This window comes from Anomaloglossus baeobatrachus, chromosome 10 (assembly GCF_048569485.1).
Source record: "Anomaloglossus baeobatrachus isolate aAnoBae1 chromosome 10, aAnoBae1.hap1, whole genome shotgun sequence".
Taxonomy (NCBI): domain Eukaryota; kingdom Metazoa; phylum Chordata; class Amphibia; order Anura; family Aromobatidae; genus Anomaloglossus; species Anomaloglossus baeobatrachus.
Window position 1 is genome coordinate 30,678,944 of NC_134362.1, and position 22,500 is coordinate 30,701,443.

Below are 22,500 nucleotides of genomic sequence, written 5' to 3' on the forward strand. Positions count from 1 at the left end.
TAGGTAACATTTTATATCATCTTTCTACTCTCCACTATCTGTATATTAAGGTGACTGGGTGCGTGTATACCATATTACAGATGCAGCAGAGCTGAGTTTGTCATCATTATATGAAACAATCTGCAACATTCCAACAATTTTGAGCTTTAAAGGGGGCACATAGCCTTATACTGGGTGCAATTACTGCAAAGCCTCACGGAAACACATCAGACTACAAACCTGATAACCGATGCACGGCTAATACAGAGAGATGTTCAGTATTTGCTCAGTATTTTAGATCAGTATTTGCAGCCGAAATCAATAATGGGTGATAAATGCAGAAGTGCTGCCCACGGTTCATTTTTTTTCTTGCAGATTTTAATCAATCTGAAAGGGAAAATGGATCCCAGCAAGGTCTATGAGAATCCAAAGTGCTGTGCACACATTGCAGATTTTGGAGCAGAAAAAAAAACTGCACCACAGAATTGACATGTTAATTTTTTCTGCATTTTTTTCCAGCATTTTTCCTATCCGAACGCAAAAAAACCGCATATGAAAAGCTGCGTTTTTTCCGAAGCATTTTTCTTGCCAAGAGATGCAGTTTAAGGCCTAAGCCACACAGCATAAAATTTGGTGCAAGTAAAGTGCGATAAAAAAAATCGCATTCCACTCGGACCAATATAAGCCATGTCAGCGCACATGAGTGATTATTTTCACAGCCCTAATCGGACCGAGAGAACAATCGCAGAATGCTGCAGGTGTAATACGAGACTCTTTCTCTCGCACCCATTGAAGTGTATGGGGCGAGAGAAAAATCGCACTGCACTCACGGTACACTGGTGTACCGCGAGTGCAGAGCGAAAATGGCAATAGCCGGCTACGGAGGAGAGAGGGAGGTAAATTCCTCTCTCCCCTCCTCAGCACTGGCCTGCCCCTCCGCAGAGCCGGCCCACCCCCTGCAGCTGAGGTCCGCTCGCACGATCGGACCTCAGTCGCAGGGACACTAGCATGGCACTCGGCTCCTGCTGTGCTGCCAGCGTGAGCCGAGTGTCATGCAAGGATCGCAGTAGATCCCCGTGTGGCCCCGGCCTTAGATGTAGAAAATCTGCAAACAAATCTGCACTGTGGGAACGTACCCAAACTGCGTGCCCACGGTCAGGGTTTGCAGCGTTTTGAATGCAGTGTGTTTTTACGGATTCCAAAACACTGCATTGTACAGTACAAGCACAGTGGATGAGATTTATAGCAATCCCATGCTCACTCTGCATATACAGTCATATGAAAAAGTTTGGGCACCCCTATTAATGTTAACCTTTTTTCTTTATAAAAATTTGGGTTTTTGCAGCAGCTATTTCAGTTTCATATATCTAATAACTGATGGACTGAGTAATATTTCTGGATTGAAATGAGGTTTATTGTACTAACAGAAAATGTGCAATCCGCATTTAAACCAAATTTGACCGGTGCAAAAGTATGGGCACCTCAACATAAAAGGGACATTAATATTTTGTAGATCCTCCTTTTGCAAAAATCACAGCCTCTAGTGGCTTCCTGTAGCTTTTAATGAGTTCCTGGATCCTGGATGAAGGTATATTTGACAATTCCTGTTTACAAAACAATTCCAGTTCAGGTAAGTTTGATGGTCGCTGAGCATGGACAGCCGCTTCACATCATCCCACAGATGTTCAATGATATTCAGGTCTGGGGACTGGGATGGCCATTCCAGAACATTGTAATTGTTCCTCTGCATGAATGCCTGAGTAGATTTGGAGCGGTGTTTTGGATCATTGTCTTGCTGAAATATCCATCCCCTGCGTAACTTCAACTTCATCACTGATTCTTGCACATTATTGTTAAGAATCTGCTGATACTGAGTTGAATCCATGCGACCCTCAACTGTAACAAGATTCCCGGTGCTGGCATTGGCCACACAGCCCCAAAGCATGATGGAACCTCCACCAAATTTTACTGTGGGTAGCAAGTGCTTTCCTTGGAATGTCGTGTTTTTTTGCCTCCATGCATAACACCTTTTTGTATGACCAAACAACTCAATCTTTGTTTCATCAGTCCACAGGACCTTCTTCCAAAATGTAACTGACTTGTCCAAATGTGCTTTTGCATACCTCAGGCGACTGTTTGTGGCGTGCTTGCAGAAACGGCTTCTTTGCATCACTCTCCCATACAGCTTCTCCTTGTGCAACGTGCGCTGTATTGTTGACCGATGCACATTGACACCATCTGCAGCAAGATGATGCTGCAGGTCTTTGGAGGTGGTCTGTGGATTGTCCTTGACTGTTCTCACCATTCTTCTTCTCTGCCTTTCTGATATTTTTCTTGACCTGCCACTTCTGGGCTTAACAAGAACTGTACCTGTGTTCTTCCATTTCCTTACTATGTTCCTCACAGTGGAAAATGACAGTTTAAATCTCAGACAACTTTTTGTATCCTTCCCCTGAACAACTATATTGAATAATCTTTGTTTTCAGATCATTTGAGAGTTGTTTTGAGGAGCCCATGATGCCACTCTTCATAGGAAATTCAAATAGGAGAACAACTTGCAAGTGGCCACCTTAAATACCTTTTCTCATGATTGGATACACCTGCCTATGAAGTTCAAAGCTCAATGAGGTTACAAAACCAATTTAGTGCTTTAGTAAGTCAGTAAAAAGTAGTTAGGAGTGTTCAAATCAAGAAATGGATATGGGTGCCCATACTTTTGCACCGGTCAAATTTGGTTTAAATGCGGATTGCACATTTTCTGTTAGTACAATAAACCTCATTTCAATCCAGAAATATTACTCAGTCCATCAGTTATTAGATATATGAAACTGAAATAGCTGCTGCAAAAACCCAAATTGTTATAAAGAAAAAAGGTTGACATTAATAGGGGTGCCCAAACTTTTTCATATGACTCTACTATCCGCGGCAAAATCTGACCTGTGGTGTGGCTTTCCTGAGCCGTGGCATGTCAATTCTTTGCTGTGTAGTCGCAATCGTTCTCCTTAGGGAGAACAGAAGCAAATTACTGCAGCGCCCCAAGCCCGGATCGTGGGTACAAGCAGCTGCGGTCTCCTGCGGAGGAGACTTGCGGACCCCACAGGTCAGCATCCTCTGCATCCAGGACGCAGCAGGTCCTGATCGTGGGCACGTACCCTTATACTTTCCCTCTGGTTTTTCCACTTCTGATTTTGGCTTAGAAATACTGATGTAAAATACTGACCAAATACTGAATGGCAGAATTATAAATGCAGCTCTGGATGTGACTGGAACATAACAAACTCAAATAATTGCAAATGTAATATGAGTTTTCATACAAATACTGTATAGATAAAAGCATCAGTCCTGTGCTATCTGTGTTCTCAGACTAGTGGGTATAGCATGTGGGGTAGCATTGGCTGGGTTCGGGGGGAGACGAGGACCACCTTCCTTTTAGACTAACCATGCTCTGCAGACAACAATCCAGTAACTAATTAGCTTCATTCCAAAGCAGCCAGGAAAACCTGAAAAATGTGCAAAGTTAATCTGTGCAGAGGAAGACACTGACAATACTTCACTATTACCCCGGGACAGTAAGGCTATGTTCACATGAGCATAGAAAAATCTGCAAAAACGGATGATATTTCCTCTCCATTGTCATCACTATGCAATCTGTGTGACTTTAGTAGCTGCTGATATAAAAAACAAATATTTATAATTACAATGTATCAATACAAATCGATGCAGAATGGATGGAATCTGATATTTGTTTATTTATTTATTCTTCCTTTCATAAACATCTCATCCCACACATAGAATAAGAATCGATGGTCTGAACAGCCCTATTGGATTGCACTGGCCTTAGGCTGCTTTCACACATCCGGTAGGTGCAGAGCCGGCCAGTCCGGCTCTAAAACCTATGCAACGGAGGCGGCGAAAAAGCCGCATCCTTTGCATACGTTTTTTAAATGCGGCCCGTCTGTTTTTTGCCGCTTGCGGCATGCTACTGAGCATGCGCAGTGGCAAAAACCACATACGTTGGCCGGATGCGGTTTTTGCCGCATTGCGCCGCATTCAGTATCCATAGGCATGCATTGAAAAAATGCGGCGCAATGCGGTTGTTTTTGCCGCACAAAAAAACGTGCCAGGCAACGTTCCATCCGGCCGCCGCAGTGGCTAAATCTGACGCATGCGGCAAAAACTGGACGGAACGCAAGCCCATGCGGCACAAATTTAAGTCTATGCAGGAAAAACGCAACCGGCAGCAAAAAAAAACGGTTGCGTTTTTCCTGGAAAGTGCCGGATTGTGCCGCATAGCAAAAAACGGATGTGTGAACGCAGCCTTAGTGCTGTCCATGTAATGAGGGTTTGTTTTTTTTTTCTTTTTACACAGATAGGACTCAGGCCGAAAATACGGTCATGTGAACATACCCTAACACAGACATGTCAAGCAAAGGTGGTCTCATCCCAGGTTCTACCAGAGACTACCACGTGTCCATCCAGCAGCTATGCGTCCTCACTCCTCACCTACTCATATACCACACACATACAAGTCATGATGCAGCAGCTGGTTACGCTGCCCCCTAGTGGCTGCCAATCATTGTTACATTCTGTTTTTACATAGACATCATAAACAAATCACAAAAACATTAAAAGAGCATTTACCCTTTAAATAACTTAACCGATAGACACAAGTCCATGGTTCTACTGTAATAGATTTGTATTTAAAGGGACATTACAGAAATATTAATACACTGTGACATGCCAGGGGTGGACCTGATAGTGCAGACAAAGTCACAAGGACTTTCTAAATTAATCGTATAAAGATATTTTAATCTGCAACTTTTTTTTTTTCATTTAGTCATTCAAATAACTTGTATGTCTTTTTAATATGGACCTATTTGTACAATTTCATATTAATAAATAACTTTTTCATTTTTTTTAAATAGCACTAAAATCCAAAGAAAGGGACCCATATCGGGGACATACAGTATATACCAGGAAAGAGGACATTACTACATAATTGGGGGCAACACATATATCCTTATAGGATTTAGAATGCTACAAGGGCCCATACATCTGACCAACATGTGGGGGAGGGGCATGTCCACATTTTGTAGTGTGTGTGTATATATGTGAAGTGTGTATATACATGTGTGTATGTGTATATACATATGCATGCTATGGGTTTATCTACATATGTATGTATGTGCTGTATTTGTATATACATGTGTGTATGTGCTGTGTGTTTCTATATACATGTGTGTATGTGTTGTGTGTATATACTGTACATACGTATGTGCTGTGTGTTTGTATATATATGTGTGTGTATGTGCTGTGTGTGTATACATATGTACTGTGTGTTTAGCTACATGTTTACATATGTGCTGTGTGTTTGTATATACATATGTGTATGTACTGTGTGTATATAGATATGTATGTACTGTGTGTATATAGATATGTATGTGCTGTGTGTTTACCTACATGTCTATGTATGTGCTGTGTGTTTACCTACATGTCTATGTATGTGCTGTGTGTTTGTATAGACATGTGTATGTGCTGTGTGTGTATATACATATTTATGTTCTGTGTGTTTAGCTACATGTGTATGTACTGTATGTCCTGTGTGTTTCTATATACATGTGTGTATTGCTGTGTGTGTGTATATACATATGTATGTGCTGTGTATTTGTATATACATGTATATGTATGTGCTGTGTATTTGTATATACATGTGTATGTATGTGCTGTGTGTTTGTATATACATGTGTATGTATGTGCTGTGTGTTTGTATATACATGTATATGTATGTGCTGTGTATTTGTATATACATGTGTATGTATGTGCTGTGTGTTTGTATATACATGTATATGTATGTGCTGTGTATTTGTATATACATGTGTATGTATGTGCTGTGTATTTGTATATACATGTGTATGTATGTGCTGTGTATTTGTATATACATGTATATGTATGTGCTGTGTATTTGTATGTACATGTGTATGCATGTGCTGTGTGTTTGTATATACATGTGTATGTATGTGCTGTGTGTTTGTATATACATGTGTATGTATGTGCTGTGTATTTGTATATACATGTGTATGTATGTGCTGTGTGTTTCTATATACATGTGTGTATTGCTGTGTGTTTGTATATACATGTGTATGTATGTGCTGTGTGTTTGTATATGCATGTGTATGTATGTGCTGTGTGTTTGTATATACATGTGTATGTATGTGCTGTGTGTTTGTATATACATGTGTATGTATGTGCTGTGTGTTTGTATATACATGTGTATGTGCTGTGTGTGTATATACATATTTATGTTCTGTGTGTTTAGCTACATGTGTATGTACTGTATGTCCTGTGTGTTTCTATATACATGTGTGTATTGCTGTGTGTGTGTATATACATGTGTATGTATGTGCTGTGTGTTTGTATATACATGTGTATGTATGTGCTGTGTGTTTGTATATACATGTGTATGTATGTGCTGTGTGTTTGTATATACATGTGTATGTATGTGCTGTGTGTTTGTATATACATGTGTGTGTACATTTCTACGAGAGGCACACGACACGTCAGATTTGTTATGTTTTAAGTGGCCTCTTAATGAATTAGGCGCATCATACTCTAGTGTTAATGAATCGGGGTCTTTATTCCTGTTCGCACATCACTTGGTGTCCACAGAAGATGTGGTGTTGTCATAAATGTCAGTAACAATATTAGTCACATCATTTCATTCCACCTAATATCTGACATTGTATTACAGCCGGCTCCCCGCTGTTGTCCTCTGGAGTCACTGTATCGGCTCCTACCTTTCCTGATGTCTTTATTCCTTTGGCAAGTGATGCATAGACGATGACCCAGGCCAGGAACAGGGAAAAGACGAGCGGCCATCGGATTTCACCGGGATACTCGATGCCAGCGGAAATCTTCAGCATATTGTACCTGAGACAATGGGACTATTACCAATGACATACAGGGGAAAGTTTATCCCATCGTGCACGGTCCATATAGAATATATACAGCAGCACATAACCAGCCCAGTGCCCTACCTGGTGTTATAGAGAAAGGGTTTATTCTTATTTTGTTAAATGGGTAAAAATGCAGTGTTTGTAAAAAAAACAACCAATTTTGCAATAACCCAGGAAGGAGAGGAGCTGCTGAAGATGGAAGGCGAGGATAACCCTTCAAAGAATATGTATATGTTTGCAAGAAAATATGTATAAAAAAGAGGCAATTTTGCAAATAACCCATATAGAATAGAATATAGATATAATATAATAAAATAGAAAATAATAAAATAAAACCAATAGAAAGCCCAATATTCCTTTTCCCTCAGCACCCAGCTTCCCATGTTCTAATATCCATCTTGTCCTCAGCACCCAGCTTTTCCATGCTTTGCTATACAACTTTCTCCTAGTACTCAACTTTCCCATGTTTTGCTATACTGTACATCTTTTCCTCAGAACCCAGCTTCTCATGTTCTAATATCCATCTTGTCCTCAGCACCCAGCTTTCCCATGCTCTGCTATACAACTTTCTCCTGGCACTCAACTTTCCCATGTTTTGCTATACATCTTTTCCTCAGCACCCAGCTTCTCATGTTCTAATATCCATCTTGTCCTCAGCACCCAGCTTTCCCATGCTCTGCTATACAACTTTCTCTAAGCACTCAACTTTCCCATGTTTTGCTATACATCTTTTCCTCAGCACCCAGCTTTCCCATGCTTTGATATCAAGGGCAAGCTGGGTGCTGAGGGAAAGTTGCAAAAGTTGGGAAAAGATGTATAGTAAAACATGGGAAAGTTGAGTACTAGGAGAAAGTTGTATAGCAGAGCATGGGAAAGCTGGGTGCTGAGGACAAGATGGATATTAGAACATGAGAAGCTGGGTGCTGAGGAAAAGATGTATAGCAAAACATGGGAAAGTTGAGTACTAGGAGAAAGTTGTATACGAGACCATTGGAAAGCTGGGTGCTGATATCAGAACATGGAAAGCTGAGTGCTGAGGGAAAAAGGCATATTGGAGCATGGGAAAGCTGGGTGCTGAGGGAAACAGCCAAGAGTAAATGTAATCATCCTGTACCCCAAGGGGGAAGGGGGCCCAGGTCCAAATTTTGCACTGTGGCCCTTCGAACTCTAGTTATGCTACTGGGAGAGAATAAATCTATTATATGGAAAATGGAATGGCAGAAAACACTTCTATGTGATAACAATTATGGTATTTGTTCTGTTACTCTCACTGTTTATATAATATAATCTTGTCAATTTGTATTTTAATTGTGGGAGAATTAATTCTGAACGGAATCTTTTCCCCAATGAAAAAAATGAATATGTAGCAGTGAACCTGCTTGCTGATGGTTTCCATAACTAAAATATGTTAAGATAGCAAGATGTATCACAAAGATGCAGAATTTCGTGTCTGCTCGCTAGAACCCCCTGCTTATAGGAATATTGCGAGTCACTTCCCACTGTCAGAGACAAGTCTTACTTGAAGTATTCCTCACTCCCGCTGACAAACGTCTTGTTGGCGTGGCTGGTATAGTTCACCATTGTCAAGTTTGGATAGGCGGTCATACAGAACGTGCTGTTCTTGATCTGAATTCTTGGGTGGTCCCCAATGAGACAGGAATCTGGGGAGACACATAATATACGGTAAGGGACAGAATGAGTGATAGTCCGTTCTTTCACGGTGTCGTCACCCCAAACAGCCAAGAAATAGCCAAGAAGTCAGGACACCTTGGAGGGCTGACGCCAATCACTAGGATTAATGATCGTGCCATAGGTGATCCAGTATATAGACATCACTGGCCATTACTTGCTCTAATATTATTTGCTCCATTGGAGCACAGTTATGGTCAGAGACTCTATGAAATCCAATCCACCTCCTATTTTATCAGAGGCTCCTACTGCTGTCCTGTATTCTCATGCTTTACACTGCAGCTTTGCTTTCTCGGATATGATGAAACTAGGGATGATCGAATACCATAAATATTCGGCTTCACGAATAGGTCGCCACTCTGCGAATATTCGATGCGCAATGTAAGTCTATGGGAAGCCCGAATAGTTCCGAATAGTTATTTGGGTTTCCCATAGACTTACATTGCGCATCGAATATTCGCGAATAGTTGAATAGCAGCGACCTATTAGTCGAATATTCGCGAAGCTGAATATTTGTGGTATTCATCCCTAGATGAAACCTTTGAAGACCAAGCATTTACTTATTTGTTTATACTGTATATTGAATTTTACAACATTCACTTTTTATTTATTTCCTTTATGAGTTGTACCAACACCGTCTGCACTTAATTGCATATATCTACATGACCCACATTGTGTGATTTATCTAAAAAAAAATGAAAAAGTAAAAATATCAGAAGTATTAAATGTGAGAAAATGTTACAATCACATCAAAATATCCAAGCAGGTCCTGAGGAATGCACTGCTATAAACCAATCACTACTATGGGCATTTATTACACAGACTGGCCACAGGAGGGCGCGAGAGAGCTGCTATATCTCCATCCTGCAGCTGCTACAGGGATCACCTGTGTATAAAGTCTGTGTCCAGACCAGAAATTAGAAGTTTCCCTGGAATGATCAACTTATCTAAGGTTTTACCTAAAAAAAAAAAAAAAAATCTAGAAAATCACAATGATTTTCACGCAAAGGTGTAAATTCAACTTCCTGGACCCCAATGCAAGATCTGTGATCTGTGTGTACTGGTGTGTACTAATGTAGTACAGGGGTCTTTGGGCTCCCAGAGACACCAGATGCAAAAGCTACTGAAGCACTGCCACCTCCTATAGCTGTTACAGTGAAGATGATAGAAAGATAGATTCTGGGCAGCATATTATCTCTTGGAGGATTGTTTTTCACATGCTGGTGTCATGCGATGTTCGGCTCTACACATACCGGCTGGCACGGAGTCGTCAGACACTGTTCACACCACAGACTCTAGTAAGCAACCTGAGGATTCTGGATTGTTCAGCCAGAGCCGGGCGTCGGCTGATTCAGATTCACTGGTCTTCAGCTCTGCAGGAGTTAATTCCTGCAGACTGGTGAGCAGGACCTAAGAGCTCAGGTTGCAAATTGCCAGATGCAGCTGTCTCCTCCCTATGTAAGGCCTCTGTCACATGTATGTGCCTCCGGTACGTGTTTGGCAGTTTTTTCACGTACCGGAGACACGTACACACGTGGACATATGATTTCATAATGGTTTGGACACACATAAGTATTTTGGAATGGACCGTGTGTCCGTTCCGTACTTACGTGTGTCCGTGTGTTCCTCATGCCAACATGTCCACGTGTTCTCCGGCATCACGGGTGTCACACGGCCCGCATCCATACCACACGGATGTAGTGTGGATGCGGTCCCGTGTAACACGCGCCGGAGAAACATGTGTCATTAGTTTAAAATAAAAAAACACACACTCACCTCCATCAGCCTTGCAGAATCTTACGCTGGAAACAGTTGCTGCCGGCCGCCGCTCATTATGAGCGTGTAAAGGAGGTGGGCGTGCGGTCACAGGCGCTAATCTCCGCCCCTCTGCTCGGCCAGAAGCAGCGTCAGCGGGGAGTGGACGGGGCTGGAGCCGAAGATCAGAACCCTGGACAGCAGCGCGGACCACGTGAGTATGTAAATTACCGGTTCTCCGTGTGTTATCGCGGATAGCACATGGAGAACACATGTGGCCTGCACGTACCGGAGACACGTACTTACCACACGCAACACGCAGGGAAAATACGTATCTCGCGGCACGTGCGTGATTTCCACGTGAGTGTGACAGAGGCCTTAAAGTGCACCAATCATATATTGTATATAAGCTAAAGCCAGTGACAGCAGCTGAGGATCAGATAATATCTGGGGGGGAATTCAGAGTTAGTTCTTTCCTACTGGTCTTGCTAGGTCGATTGTATAATAGTTATGCTAATTCTAACAGGGGGAGGGGATATCTCTGCATACCCCCCCAGATATTATCTGATCCTCAGCTGCTGTCACTCAAGAAGCTGCCGCTTTTATAAACTTTACTTGCTTGTGTTTCAACAAAACCTAAACATCCGAGCTGAGCACTACAGGTATGTATAGAATCACCCTGATAGTGCAAGTATAGCACTGGTTTTAGGTTATATAGGAAAATCCTGGTGATTGGTGCGCTTTAAGCACAGCTTCCTTCCTGTTTGTGCCAATGAATGCTCCAGCGATTCCCGATCTATGTGGTGATCCTGTTCATGATGATCCGTGTTGCTCTTTTGAGTGGTGTGAGTGTTCCCCTGTTGTGCATTACTTTCCCCACTTTTTTGTTCCCCTGTACACATATTGTCTCTCCTGTGTGTTTGAGTGCAGTGTGTACGAGGTTCCGTTCTCCTTTTTCCATATCTTTTTGTGGGGTGTTGTCATTGTATTTTCCAGCCCACCCCAAGGGTGTGGGAGAGGGGGAGTAAGATCAGGGCTTGGACAGGAGTTAGGGTCATTGTGTGTTTCGGCTCACCCCAAGAGAGTGGGAGAGTGGGAGTAAGATTAGAGCTCGGAAAATAGTTAGGGTCACACTAGGGGCTCAGACCTGGCTACCATCAAGCCTACCTCCAAGATAAGGGACAGCGCAGGATCTTAAATTCTGAGGGCCAACCTAGGGGCCCCTGTCCTGTCATTACATACCCCATGACAGCTGGACAGCACATTGTCTCTTGGAGGATTGTGTTTCACATGTTGGGCAGTATATTATCTCTAGAAGGATTGTGTCTTAAGAAATTACAACACTATTCTCCACCTGTACTACAGGGGAATGCAAGCCAGAGGAAAGTGTAATCATAGGATTATAGTCCTTAGCACTGATAATACTGTTCACAACTCACCCAGTAACAATCTGTTTTTATCCTTACAGTCCGGCGTGTTCCACGGATTCTCACAAGACGCCCAGGGTAAGACAGACACGAAGGAGGCGAAGAGATAGAAGAGGGTGTAACACATGATGATGTTGTAGTATATGGCGATCAGCACAGAAATAATCAGCATAGCGATCCCGCAGCCTGTGGGGGGAGACACGGGGCAGGGGGGAGACACGGGGTGAGGAAAAATGGGGGGAGAAGGGAGGCATGGGGTAGGGGGGAGACACGGGAGGAGAAACGGGGTGGGGAGGTCACAGGGGGGAGACACAAGGTGGGGGGGAGACATGGTGGGAGACAGAGAGGGGGAGACACAAGGTGGGGGGGAGACACGGTCGTTATACAACTGCTGAAAATCACAAAATATTTCTCATTAAAATGTGAAAAGAATGGAATAAAAATGAATAAAATATATTTAGTGGTTTAATTATTTGTAATTATCTGCTTTATCGCACATTTCCAGCCAGACGGGACAATTTGCAGCATCATAAACCGGTAATAGAATCCTATAACCAACAGAATATTAACGACACGAACCGTTCATGATATAATGGACGGCGCTGACAACGAAGAAAGACCCAAAACTTCAGCCTGAGAGTAATAAACCATTTATTATTGCCCTTATACTAGCATATGGCAAACTTAACTATGGTGCTCGGCATATGGACGCCATAATTTGCGACTTTTTAAACTTTCACGGCTTGTTTCTAAAAGTGGGTGGGGCTTAGCCAAGAGGGTGGGGTCTTCAATAACTAAAAAAAATGACTCAAATTTGTACCAAAAATGATATAGGGCAAACCATAGATGTGTGCGCATCTTAATAAATCTGACGCAGATAAGGCTCCGACAAGTATTAACACTAGAACTACTGAGGTAGTCATTTTGACTACTTTGCACCATGTATTTCTATATAGGTGTCACGAGTCCAGTAGTTCTAGTGTTAAACAGCTGTAATCAGATTTACATATGCCACTTATATAGTTATATGGCTGAAAAAAAAAGACAGTGAGTTGAACCCATAGCCTAACATGCCGATGCAGAGGAAGGCAAAAACCCCATGGGGCTGATTTTAGCTGCCCCATATTAGGGGAAACAAATCTTTTCCCACAGACGGCAATCAGAATAGCTCCTTGGATCAAAATCAAATCTCCAAAATTTTTTACTCCTTAGCTGTAACATATTTAAAAAAAAAGGCATTTAGGGCCTGCTTCAACTGTTTACTTCTTGTACTGTAAAGAATCTAGACTTACTGCTCATAGAATAGAATCCAGCCTCCATCCTCGTACAGTAGAGGATCTGGTCACACTGCTCGTACAGTAAAGAATCTAATCTCACTCCTCTTACAGTAAAGAATCCAGTCTCACTCCTACCAGAAGGGGTGGGGCCTCTGCCAATAGAAAAATAATGTTGCTTCCTGGTATCAGCTATGTTGGCTGAGGTCCCGCCCTTTCTGGTCACATGGGTATGACATCAGCACAGGTCCTTCTAGCCTCTTAGAAAAACACTTCTATAATAGAATTAGCATAATTAACAGATAGGGGGAAAAAAGGACATGCCGGGGGGTGGAATCACTATGAAAACCCACCCCAGCTATCAGCTGATCGGCAGCTGCTGTTACTCAACAAGCTGCTTATTTTACAAACTTTACTTGCCTGTGTTCAAAACCTATATATCCGATCTCACAACTAAAGGTATGTATAGAATCAGCCTGATAGCGCCAGTATAGCACTGGCTTTAAGCTATATAGGAAAATCCTGGTGATTGGTCCTCTTTAACAAATCCAAAAACAACTCTATGTATCTGGAGGCAGGGCCGGCGTCAGCACGCGGCATACCTGGGCAAATGCCAGGGCCCTGGAGAGCCGGGGGGGCCCACTCGGCCTCGTCAGTTCTGGTGCCCCTTGGCCGGGGCCCCCTCGCCTTAGTTCTGCTGCCCCCGGCCCGAGTTCCGGGGACCGCAGTCCTCGGCAGGAATCTGCAGCGCCGTCCCTTTAAGGCGCGCAGACTTCCTGGTTTGAACTTCATCTGTGGGCGGAGCTACCGACCGGCCTGCTCAGTCCCACAGATGAAGAAGTTGCAGTGCCAGCCAGCGACCCCCAGCACAGCTCTTCTCTCCGGCGCTGTGTGGGCCCCCTCTCCGGCGCTGTGTGGGCCCCCTCTCCGGCGCTGTGTGGGCCCCCTCTCCGGCGCTGTGTGGGCCCCCTCTCCGGCGCTGTGTAGGCCCCCTCTCCACCGTGACCTGAGAAGTATGTGCCCTCCCCGCCCCCCGATTTATGGGCCCTGGGGAGCTGTATGGGCTTCTCCCCCCTTAGGTGTATGCCCTGCCCCCCCGGTGCTGTATGTGCTGGCCCCTGGAGCTGTGTGTGTGGGCCCCACAGAGCTACGTGTGTGTGTGTCTGTATGTATGTAGCAGAGCTATGTGTGTATGTATGTAGCAGATTCATGTATGTATGTAGCAGAGCTATGTATGCAGCAGAGCTATGTGTGTATGTATGTAGCAGAGCTATGTGTGTATGTATGTAGCAGAGCTATGTGTGTATGTATCCAGCAGAGCTGTTTATGTATGTAGCAGAGCTATGTGTGTATGTATCCAGCAGAGCTGTGTGTGTATGTAGCAGAGCTATGTGTGTATGTAGCAGAGCTATGTGTGTATGTAGCAGAGCTATGTGTGTATGTATGTAGCAGAGCTATGTGTGTATGTATCCAGCAGAGCTGTGTATGTATGTAGCAGAGCTATGTGTGTATGTATCCAGCAGAGCTGTGTGTGTATGTAGCAGAGCTATGTGTGTATGTAGCAGAGCTATGTGTGTATGTAGCAGAGCTATGTGTGTATGTATCCAGCAGAGCTGTGTATGTATGTAGCAGAGCTATGTGTGTATGTATCCAGCAGAGCTGTGTATGTATGTAGCAGAGCTATGTGTGTATGTATCCAGCAGAGCTGTGTATGTATGTAGCAGAGCTATGTGTGTATGTATGTAGCAGATTCATGTATGTATGTAGCATAGCTATGTGTATGTATGTATGTAGCAGAGCTATGTATGTAGCAGAGCTATGTGTGTATGTATGTAGCAGAGCTATGTGTGTATGTAGCAGAGCTATGTGTGTATGTATCCAGCAGAGCTGTGTATGTATGTAGCAGAGCTATGTGTGTATGTATCCAGCAGAGCTGTGTGTGTATGTAGCAGAGCTATGTGTGTATGTAGCAGAGCTATGTGTGTATGTATGTAGCAGAGCTATGTGTGTATGTATCCAGCAGAGCTATGTGTGTATGTAGCAGAGCTATGTGTGTATGTATGTAGCAGAGCTATGTGTGTATGTAGCAGAGCTATGTGTGTATGTATCCAGCAGAGCTGTGTATGTATGTAGCAGAGCTATGTGTGTATGTATCCAGCAGAGCTGTGTGTGTATGTAGCAGAGCTATGTGTGTATGTAGCAGAGCTATGTGTGTATGTAGCAGAGCTATGTGTGTATGTAGCAGAGCTATGTGTGTATGTATCCAGCAGAGCTGTGTATGTATGTAGCAGAGCTATGTGTGTATGTATCCAGCAGAGCTGTGTGTGTATGTAGCAGAGCTATGTGTGTATGTAGCAGAGCTATGTGTGTATGTATCCAGCAGAGCTGTGTATGTATGTAGCAGAGCTATGTGTGTATGTATCCAGCAGAGCTGTGTATGTATGTAGCAGAGCTATGTGTGTATGTAGCAGAGCTATGTGTGTATGTATCCAGCAGAGCTGTGTGTGTATGTAGCAGAGCTATGTGTGTATGTAGCAGAGCTATGTGTGTATGTATCCAGCAGAGCTGTGTATGTATGTAGCAGAGCTATGTGTGTATGTATCCAGCAGAGCTGTGTATGTATGTAGCAGAGCTATGTGTGTATGTATCCAGCAGAGCTGTGTGTGTATCCAGCAGAGCTGTGTATGTATGTAGCAGAGCTATGTGTGTATGTATCCAGCAGAGCTGTGTATGTATGTAGCAGAGCTATGTCTGTATGTAGCAGAGCTATGTGTGTATGTATCCAGCAGAGCTGTGTGTGTATCCAGCAGAGCTGTGTATGTATGTAGCAGAGCTATGTGTGTATGTATCCAGCAGAGCTGTGTATGTATGTAGCAGAGCTATGTGTGTATGTATCCAGCAGAGCTATGTGTGTATGTATGTATGTATCTAGCAGAGTTGTGTTGTGTGTCTCTGTATGCATGTATGATGTGTATCTATGTATGTCAGTGTATATGACTGTATAGATATGTCAGTTCTATACGTATTTTTGTGAGTTTGTCTTTAAATATGTATATGTATGTGTACGTATGTGTGTGTCTGCGTGTGGATGGGGCCCACCGGGACTCTTCCGCCCAGGGCCCACAAAAACCTGGAGCCGGCCCTGTCTGGAGGCTATAGCTCTACCATCTCCAGAGCGCAGAAATAGATGAGAACTGCCCCACAAGCTCTGTGCACTGGGCTCTGCAATGTGCATAAAACTTTTGACTTAAAAAGTCAGCGGAAGCCTAAATCATAAAGATCAGATAATGATAAAATATTATTCATATACAGCTCAGTAATGCTACAATATCTAATTTATCACATGCCTAATGATAAACTTCTATACAATTCATCCCATTTATCATGATAATTAGATATATTCTGCAACTTTCTGATTTATATTAAGACAAATTTACTAATTCTGAGTAATATACAGAGTAAACAGTTAATTCTTAAAATGTATCACAAAGGGTCATGCTGAATGGTTTCAGTTTAGACATTTGTTTCCTTAGTTTCTGACACTTTTACAGCCAAATGTTCGGAGCAATTTCAGAGCATATTGTGGCATTTTGTTGAGGATTCACCATCTCCAACTGACTCATGTCCACTTATCAAGATTGCTTTCAGTGGGAAAAACAAGATAATAATCTTATAGATATGATACCTTTTAATGACTAACAAAAAATAAAATAAATGATGTTACAAAGTGAACCCTCGAGACTAGTCAGGTCTCTTCATCAGGCATGGTATAACAAAGTATCTGAGAAACACAAATATATATATATATATATATATATATATATACATAATCTATAAAGCTGGATGTGTGTGTGTGTGTGTGTGTGTGTGTGTGTGTGTGTGTGTGTGTGTGTGTGTGTGTGTGTGTGTGTGTGTGTGTGTGTGTGTGTGTCCAGGATTGGCATCTGCACCGTCGCAGCTACAGCCACAAAATTTTGCACACTCACACTTCTGGACCCCGAGAGGGTCATAGGCTATGTTTTGAGGGGAAATTTTAACCCCGCGCTTTACAGTTATTCACAAAAAACCCTGCCTCCATTAAAGCGAATGGAGCTGGGACCCACAGTGCAGCCAGAACTTCAGAAGAATGCGCAGCCACGCCCTTAAATGGAATGTTGGCGTGTCACAATGCAGCCAGGGAAAGGGACAGACACAGACAGGGAAAGAGGCAGACACAGAAAGGGTAAGAGACAGACACAAAGAGACAGACACAGACAAAGAGACAGACTGACAGGGAAAGAGACAGACAGGGAAAGAGAGGGAAAGAGACAGACAAAGAGACAGAGACAGACACAGGGAAACTGACAGGGAAAGAGAGGGAAAGAGACAGACAGGGTAAGAGACAGACAAACACAGGTAAAGAGACAAAGAGACAGACACAGGGAAAGAGACAGACAGGAAAAAGAGGGAAAGAGACAGACAGGGAAAGAGAGGGAAAGAGACAGACAGGGAAAGAGACAGACAAAGAGATAGAGAGACAGAGATATATACAGAGGGAAGACAGACATCATAATTACATTTATATCTATTTGTGTTGTGGTTTTGTGTGCAGAATATATTTTTGTTAATACATTCTATTTTGTTACCAGCGAAGCCGGGTAGTACAGCTAGTATATATATATATACAGTATATATATATATACATACAGTTAGGTCCAGAAATATTTGGACAGTGACACAATTTTGGCGAGTTGGGCTCTGCATGCCACCACATTGGATTTGAAATGAAACCTCTACAACAGAATTCAAGTGCAGATTGTAACGTTTAATTTGAAGGTTTGAACAAAAATATCTGATAGAAATTGTAGGAATTGTACACATTTCTTTACAAACACTCCACATTTTAGGAGGTCAAAAGTAATTGGACAAATAAACCAAACCCAAACAAAATATTTTTATTTTCAATATTTTGTTGCGAATCCTTTGGAGGCAATCACTGCCTTAAGTCTGGAACCCATGGACATCACCAAACGCTGGGTTTCCTCCTTCTTAATGCTTTGCCAGGCCTTTACAGCCGCAGCCTTCAGGTCTTGCTTGTTTGTGGGTCTTTCCGTCTTAAGTCTGGATTTGAGCAAGTGAAATGCATGCTCAATTGGGTTAAGATCTGGTGATTGACTTGGCCATTGCAGAATGTTCCACTTTTTTGCACTCATGAAATCCTGGGTAGCTTTGGCTGTATGCTTGGGGTCATTGTCCATCTGTACTATGAAGCGCCGTCCGATCAACTTTGCGGCATTTGTCTGAATCTGGGCTGAAAGTATATCCCGGTACACTTCAGAATTCATCCGGCTACTCTTGTCTGCTGTTATGTCATCAATAAACACAAGTGACCCAGTGCCATTGAAAGCCATGCATGCCCATGCCATCACGTTGCCTCCACCATGTTTTACAGAGGATGTGGTGTGCCTTGGATCATGTGCCGTTCCCTTTCTTCTCCAAACTTTTTTCTTCCCATCATTCTGGTACAGGTTGATCTTTGTCTCATCTGTCCATAGAATACTTTTCCAGAACTGAGCTGGCTTCATGAGGTGTTTTTCAGCAAATTTAACTCTGGCCTGTCTATTTTTGGAATTGATGAATGGTTTGCATCTAGATGTGAACCCTTTGTATTTACTTTCATGGAGTCTTCTCTTTACTGGTGACTTAGAGACAGATACACCTACTTCACTGAGAGTGTTCTGGACTTCAGTTGATGTTGTGAACGGGTTCTTCTTCACCAAAGAAAGTATGCGGCGATCATCCACCACTGTTGTCATCCGTGGACGCCCAGGCCTTTTTGAGTTCCCAAGCTCACCAGTCAATTCCTTTTTTCTCAGAATGTACCCGACTGCTGATTTTGCTACTCCAAGCATGTCTGCTATCTCTCTGATGGATTTTTTCTTTTTTTTCAGCCTCAGGATGTTCTGCTTCACCTCAATTGAGAGTTCCTTAGACCGCATGTTGTCTGGTCACAGCAACAGCTTCCAAATGCAAAACCACACACCTGTAATCAACCCCAGACCTTTTAACTACTTCATTGATTACAGGTTAACGAGGGAGACGCCTTCAGAGTTAATTGCAGCCCTTAGAGTCCCTTGTCCAATTACTTTTGGTCCCTTGAAAAAGAGGAGGCTATGCATTACAGAGCTATGATTCCTAAACCCTTTCTCCGATTTGGATGTGAAAACTCTCATATTGCAGCTGGGAGTGTGCACTTTCAGCCCATATTATATATATAATTGTATTTCTGAACATGTTTTTGTAAACAGCTAAAATAACAAAACTTGTGTCACCGTCCAAATATTTCTGGCCCTGACTGAATATATATATATACATATACATATACATAAAAATACATATGTATATGTATATATATATATATATATATATATATATATATATATATATATATATATATATATATATATATATATACACACATACAAACAGAGCCAAGGCATGGTATAACAAGGTATCTGAAGAAATAAATATTTACACAGCGGCAGAATGATTGGATATTTAAATAAATAAACAAACAAAACCTGAGTCTAGAGAGTGAATCCTTAATCCTAATCTGTATAAGCCTGAGTTCACATGTGCAGTAATCATCCGTTAGAACGCATCCAGCAGCAATCTGTTGGCAAATAAAATTATGCAAACACAACTTTTTTCTCCTTTTTTAAATAATAGATTTTTGCATGATCCATTTTGTCATATTGGAGTCTATGGAAAACGGATCTGTTAACTGATTGCTATTTAGCCTTTCAGTAAAGGATCCATTTTTTGCTTATTTGATCAATTTCAAAAGATAAATAGTAATGCATTAAATGATCCATTTTCCATAGATTCCAATGTAAAAAAAAATACAGATCCTGCAAAAATCATTTATTTTAATATGGACAAAAAAAAGTTGTGTTGCACAATTTTTTAAGTAATGGATCACAGCTGGATTCATTCCAACAGATGATTACTGGACTTGTGACCTCAGCCTTATTAGGCTATGTCCGCACTTTGCGTCGTCGTAGTTGCAGTTCAAAACGCATATTTTAGCAGAAATTGTCTTTGCCAAAGTTTGGTCGGATCGTAAAAACGCAGTAAATACGCATGCGTTTTTACTGCGTTTTTACTACTTTTTGACAGCTTTTTACCTGCTTTTGGGTTGCTTTTAGTCAGATGCATTTTGATTAAAAAGACACTGGTTAATAAAGTTTAACTATACAAACACTATGAAATAAATGATAACAAATATCATAATTTAATTCTGACAAAAAATAGCTAATTTTAATATAATAATAACTATTTGTTAGTAATTATGTAAAAATTATCGAAAAATTATGGAATTTCAATCTTGTAATTGTCGGAGTACGTGTGTGTGTAAAGGGACATATCATTCCATTAATATTAAGTTCAAAGAACATGCGTATTCAAAGTCCAAAATGCATGTTTTCAGCATCCAAAAAGCATGTAAAACGCTAGAATTTTGAGATTTGATGCGTTTTGACATTTCTCATTGACTTCAATGTTATCAAAACGCAGCCAAAATGGCAAAAACAATTGACATGCTGCTTCTTTGAACGCAGAGTTTTTGCCCAAATTTATGCAAATTAAACGCAGCATTTTGGACTGCAAAGTGCGCACAAGAAAGCTCAATGTCCCATTGACTTTGCTGGAAAAGCAGAACGCAGACATTTTGGCATGAAAACGCTGCAGTTCGAAAGGCAGCTAAAACGCAGGTAAAAACGCAAAGTGCGGACACAGCCTTAAGATTAGGATTAAGGATTCACTCTCTAAACTCAGTGTTTGTTTATTTAAATGTCCGTTTAAATGTTTTGTTTCTTCAGATACTTTGTGTTTTTTAAGATACTTCATTAGGCTATGTGTGTATTCTAAGTTTTTGGTGCAGAAATTGTCTGCACCCAAAATAGCATATTCTGTAAAAAAAAAACACACATAAAAAAAGTGCATTTTGCCGCGTTTTTTGCCACGTTTTTTAGCCATGCTTTTTTTTTTATAATGAAGTCAATTGGTGGAAGGACTGAAAAACGTACTAGAATTGACCTGCTGCAGTTTTTCTTCTGCACCAAAATCTGAAAATCAAAAAGATCCGTGGAGCCTCTGTTAGGAGACGCGACACGGAAACTAGCCAGATATCCCTCTGGGAAAATCTGCAGGGAAATAGAAGCAATGTGCACACAGAACGTCAGAATTTTCATTGACTTTGATGGCATAAGGATAGACATGTGCTTTTGTCACAAAACTGCACCGAAAAAAACGTATAAAAAAACGCATTTTGCGCACACTGCCTTATACCATGCCTGATGAAGAAACCTAAGAAGTCTTGAACACTCGCTTTGTAACATCATTTATTTTATTTTCGTTAGCCATTAAAAAGTATCATATCTATACGATTATTATTTTGTTTTTCCCACTGAGAGCAATCTTTTTTCATCTGACTGATATGATACAAAGCCTTTTTTTCACTTATCAAGTGAGACACAAAAACTGTGCAAAACACATAATGAAGAAAGGGGTTAGATTTTATGGTGAATTTATCTTTATAATTTTGTGCCAATTTATCATCATTTTCAGGTTTCTTACTGATGATAGTGATTTGGAAACCAGTCCTGACCGAATAGTTATTGGATCAGAAAGTTTGTTGCATTTGTACCCAGTGTATACAATGTCAGACTTCAGGTTGATACATTTAACTTGCACTAAAATGCATCTGTTCATGTATTTTCTACAGATTTATCATTGTGTCTCTGTAAACCAGAATGTTTTCATTCAATGGTAGAAAGCAGGGATGCAATCAAACAGAAAGTATCTTAGAAGTTTGCAAAGTTTCAGGTTTACAAGTTTATTTACAAAACAAAAAATCCTTTTTTATTAAACTTTACAATCCAAAACCTCCTCTCTTTTCACTAAAAATTCAGAATTCAAAATGCCTATTTTTCAGTATTTTTGCAGCATTTTTTGTGGTGTTTTTGTAGCATTTTTTGGATGGTTTGGATTGACCAACAAAATATACTGCTTGATGTATCAACACTAACAAACTGGAGGGTCAAAATATGTGCATTTTCCTAACCTTGCTTTACTATCTATATGTCCTTAAATTTTGTAACGCATGATTTCAAGATTTGTTAACTACAAAACCTAATAAAAATCATTTGAATAGGATTATATTTGTGTTTTGTCCACGATCCCTTAAGGCTATGTGCGCACTTTGCGTCGTCGTAGTTGAAGTTCAAAACGCATATTTTAGCAGAAATTGTCTTTGCCAAAGTTTGGTCGGATCGCAAAAACGCAGTAAATACGCATGCGTTTTTACCGCGTTTTGACAGCTTTTTACCTGCTTTTTGGTTGCTTTTAGTCAGATGCATTTTGATTACAAAGACACTGGTAATT

General features: G+C 41.4%; 1 protein-coding gene across 2 annotated transcripts in view; it reads right to left on the minus strand.

Moving 5' to 3' along the window:
• Positions 1 to 22,500, minus strand: part of SLC6A5 (solute carrier family 6 member 5) — a 108,759-nt gene that overhangs the window by 47,051 nt on the left and 39,208 nt on the right. For both annotated transcript variants that reach the window (XM_075325544.1, XM_075325545.1), the window contains 3 exons: positions 11,816 to 11,989; positions 8,452 to 8,593; positions 6,774 to 6,906 (listed from right to left, as the gene is read on the minus strand). In XM_075325544.1, the coding sequence (XP_075181659.1) occupies positions 6,774 to 6,906; positions 8,452 to 8,593; positions 11,816 to 11,989 (449 nt within the window). The remainder of the gene's footprint in view (positions 1 to 6,773; positions 6,907 to 8,451; positions 8,594 to 11,815; positions 11,990 to 22,500) is intronic.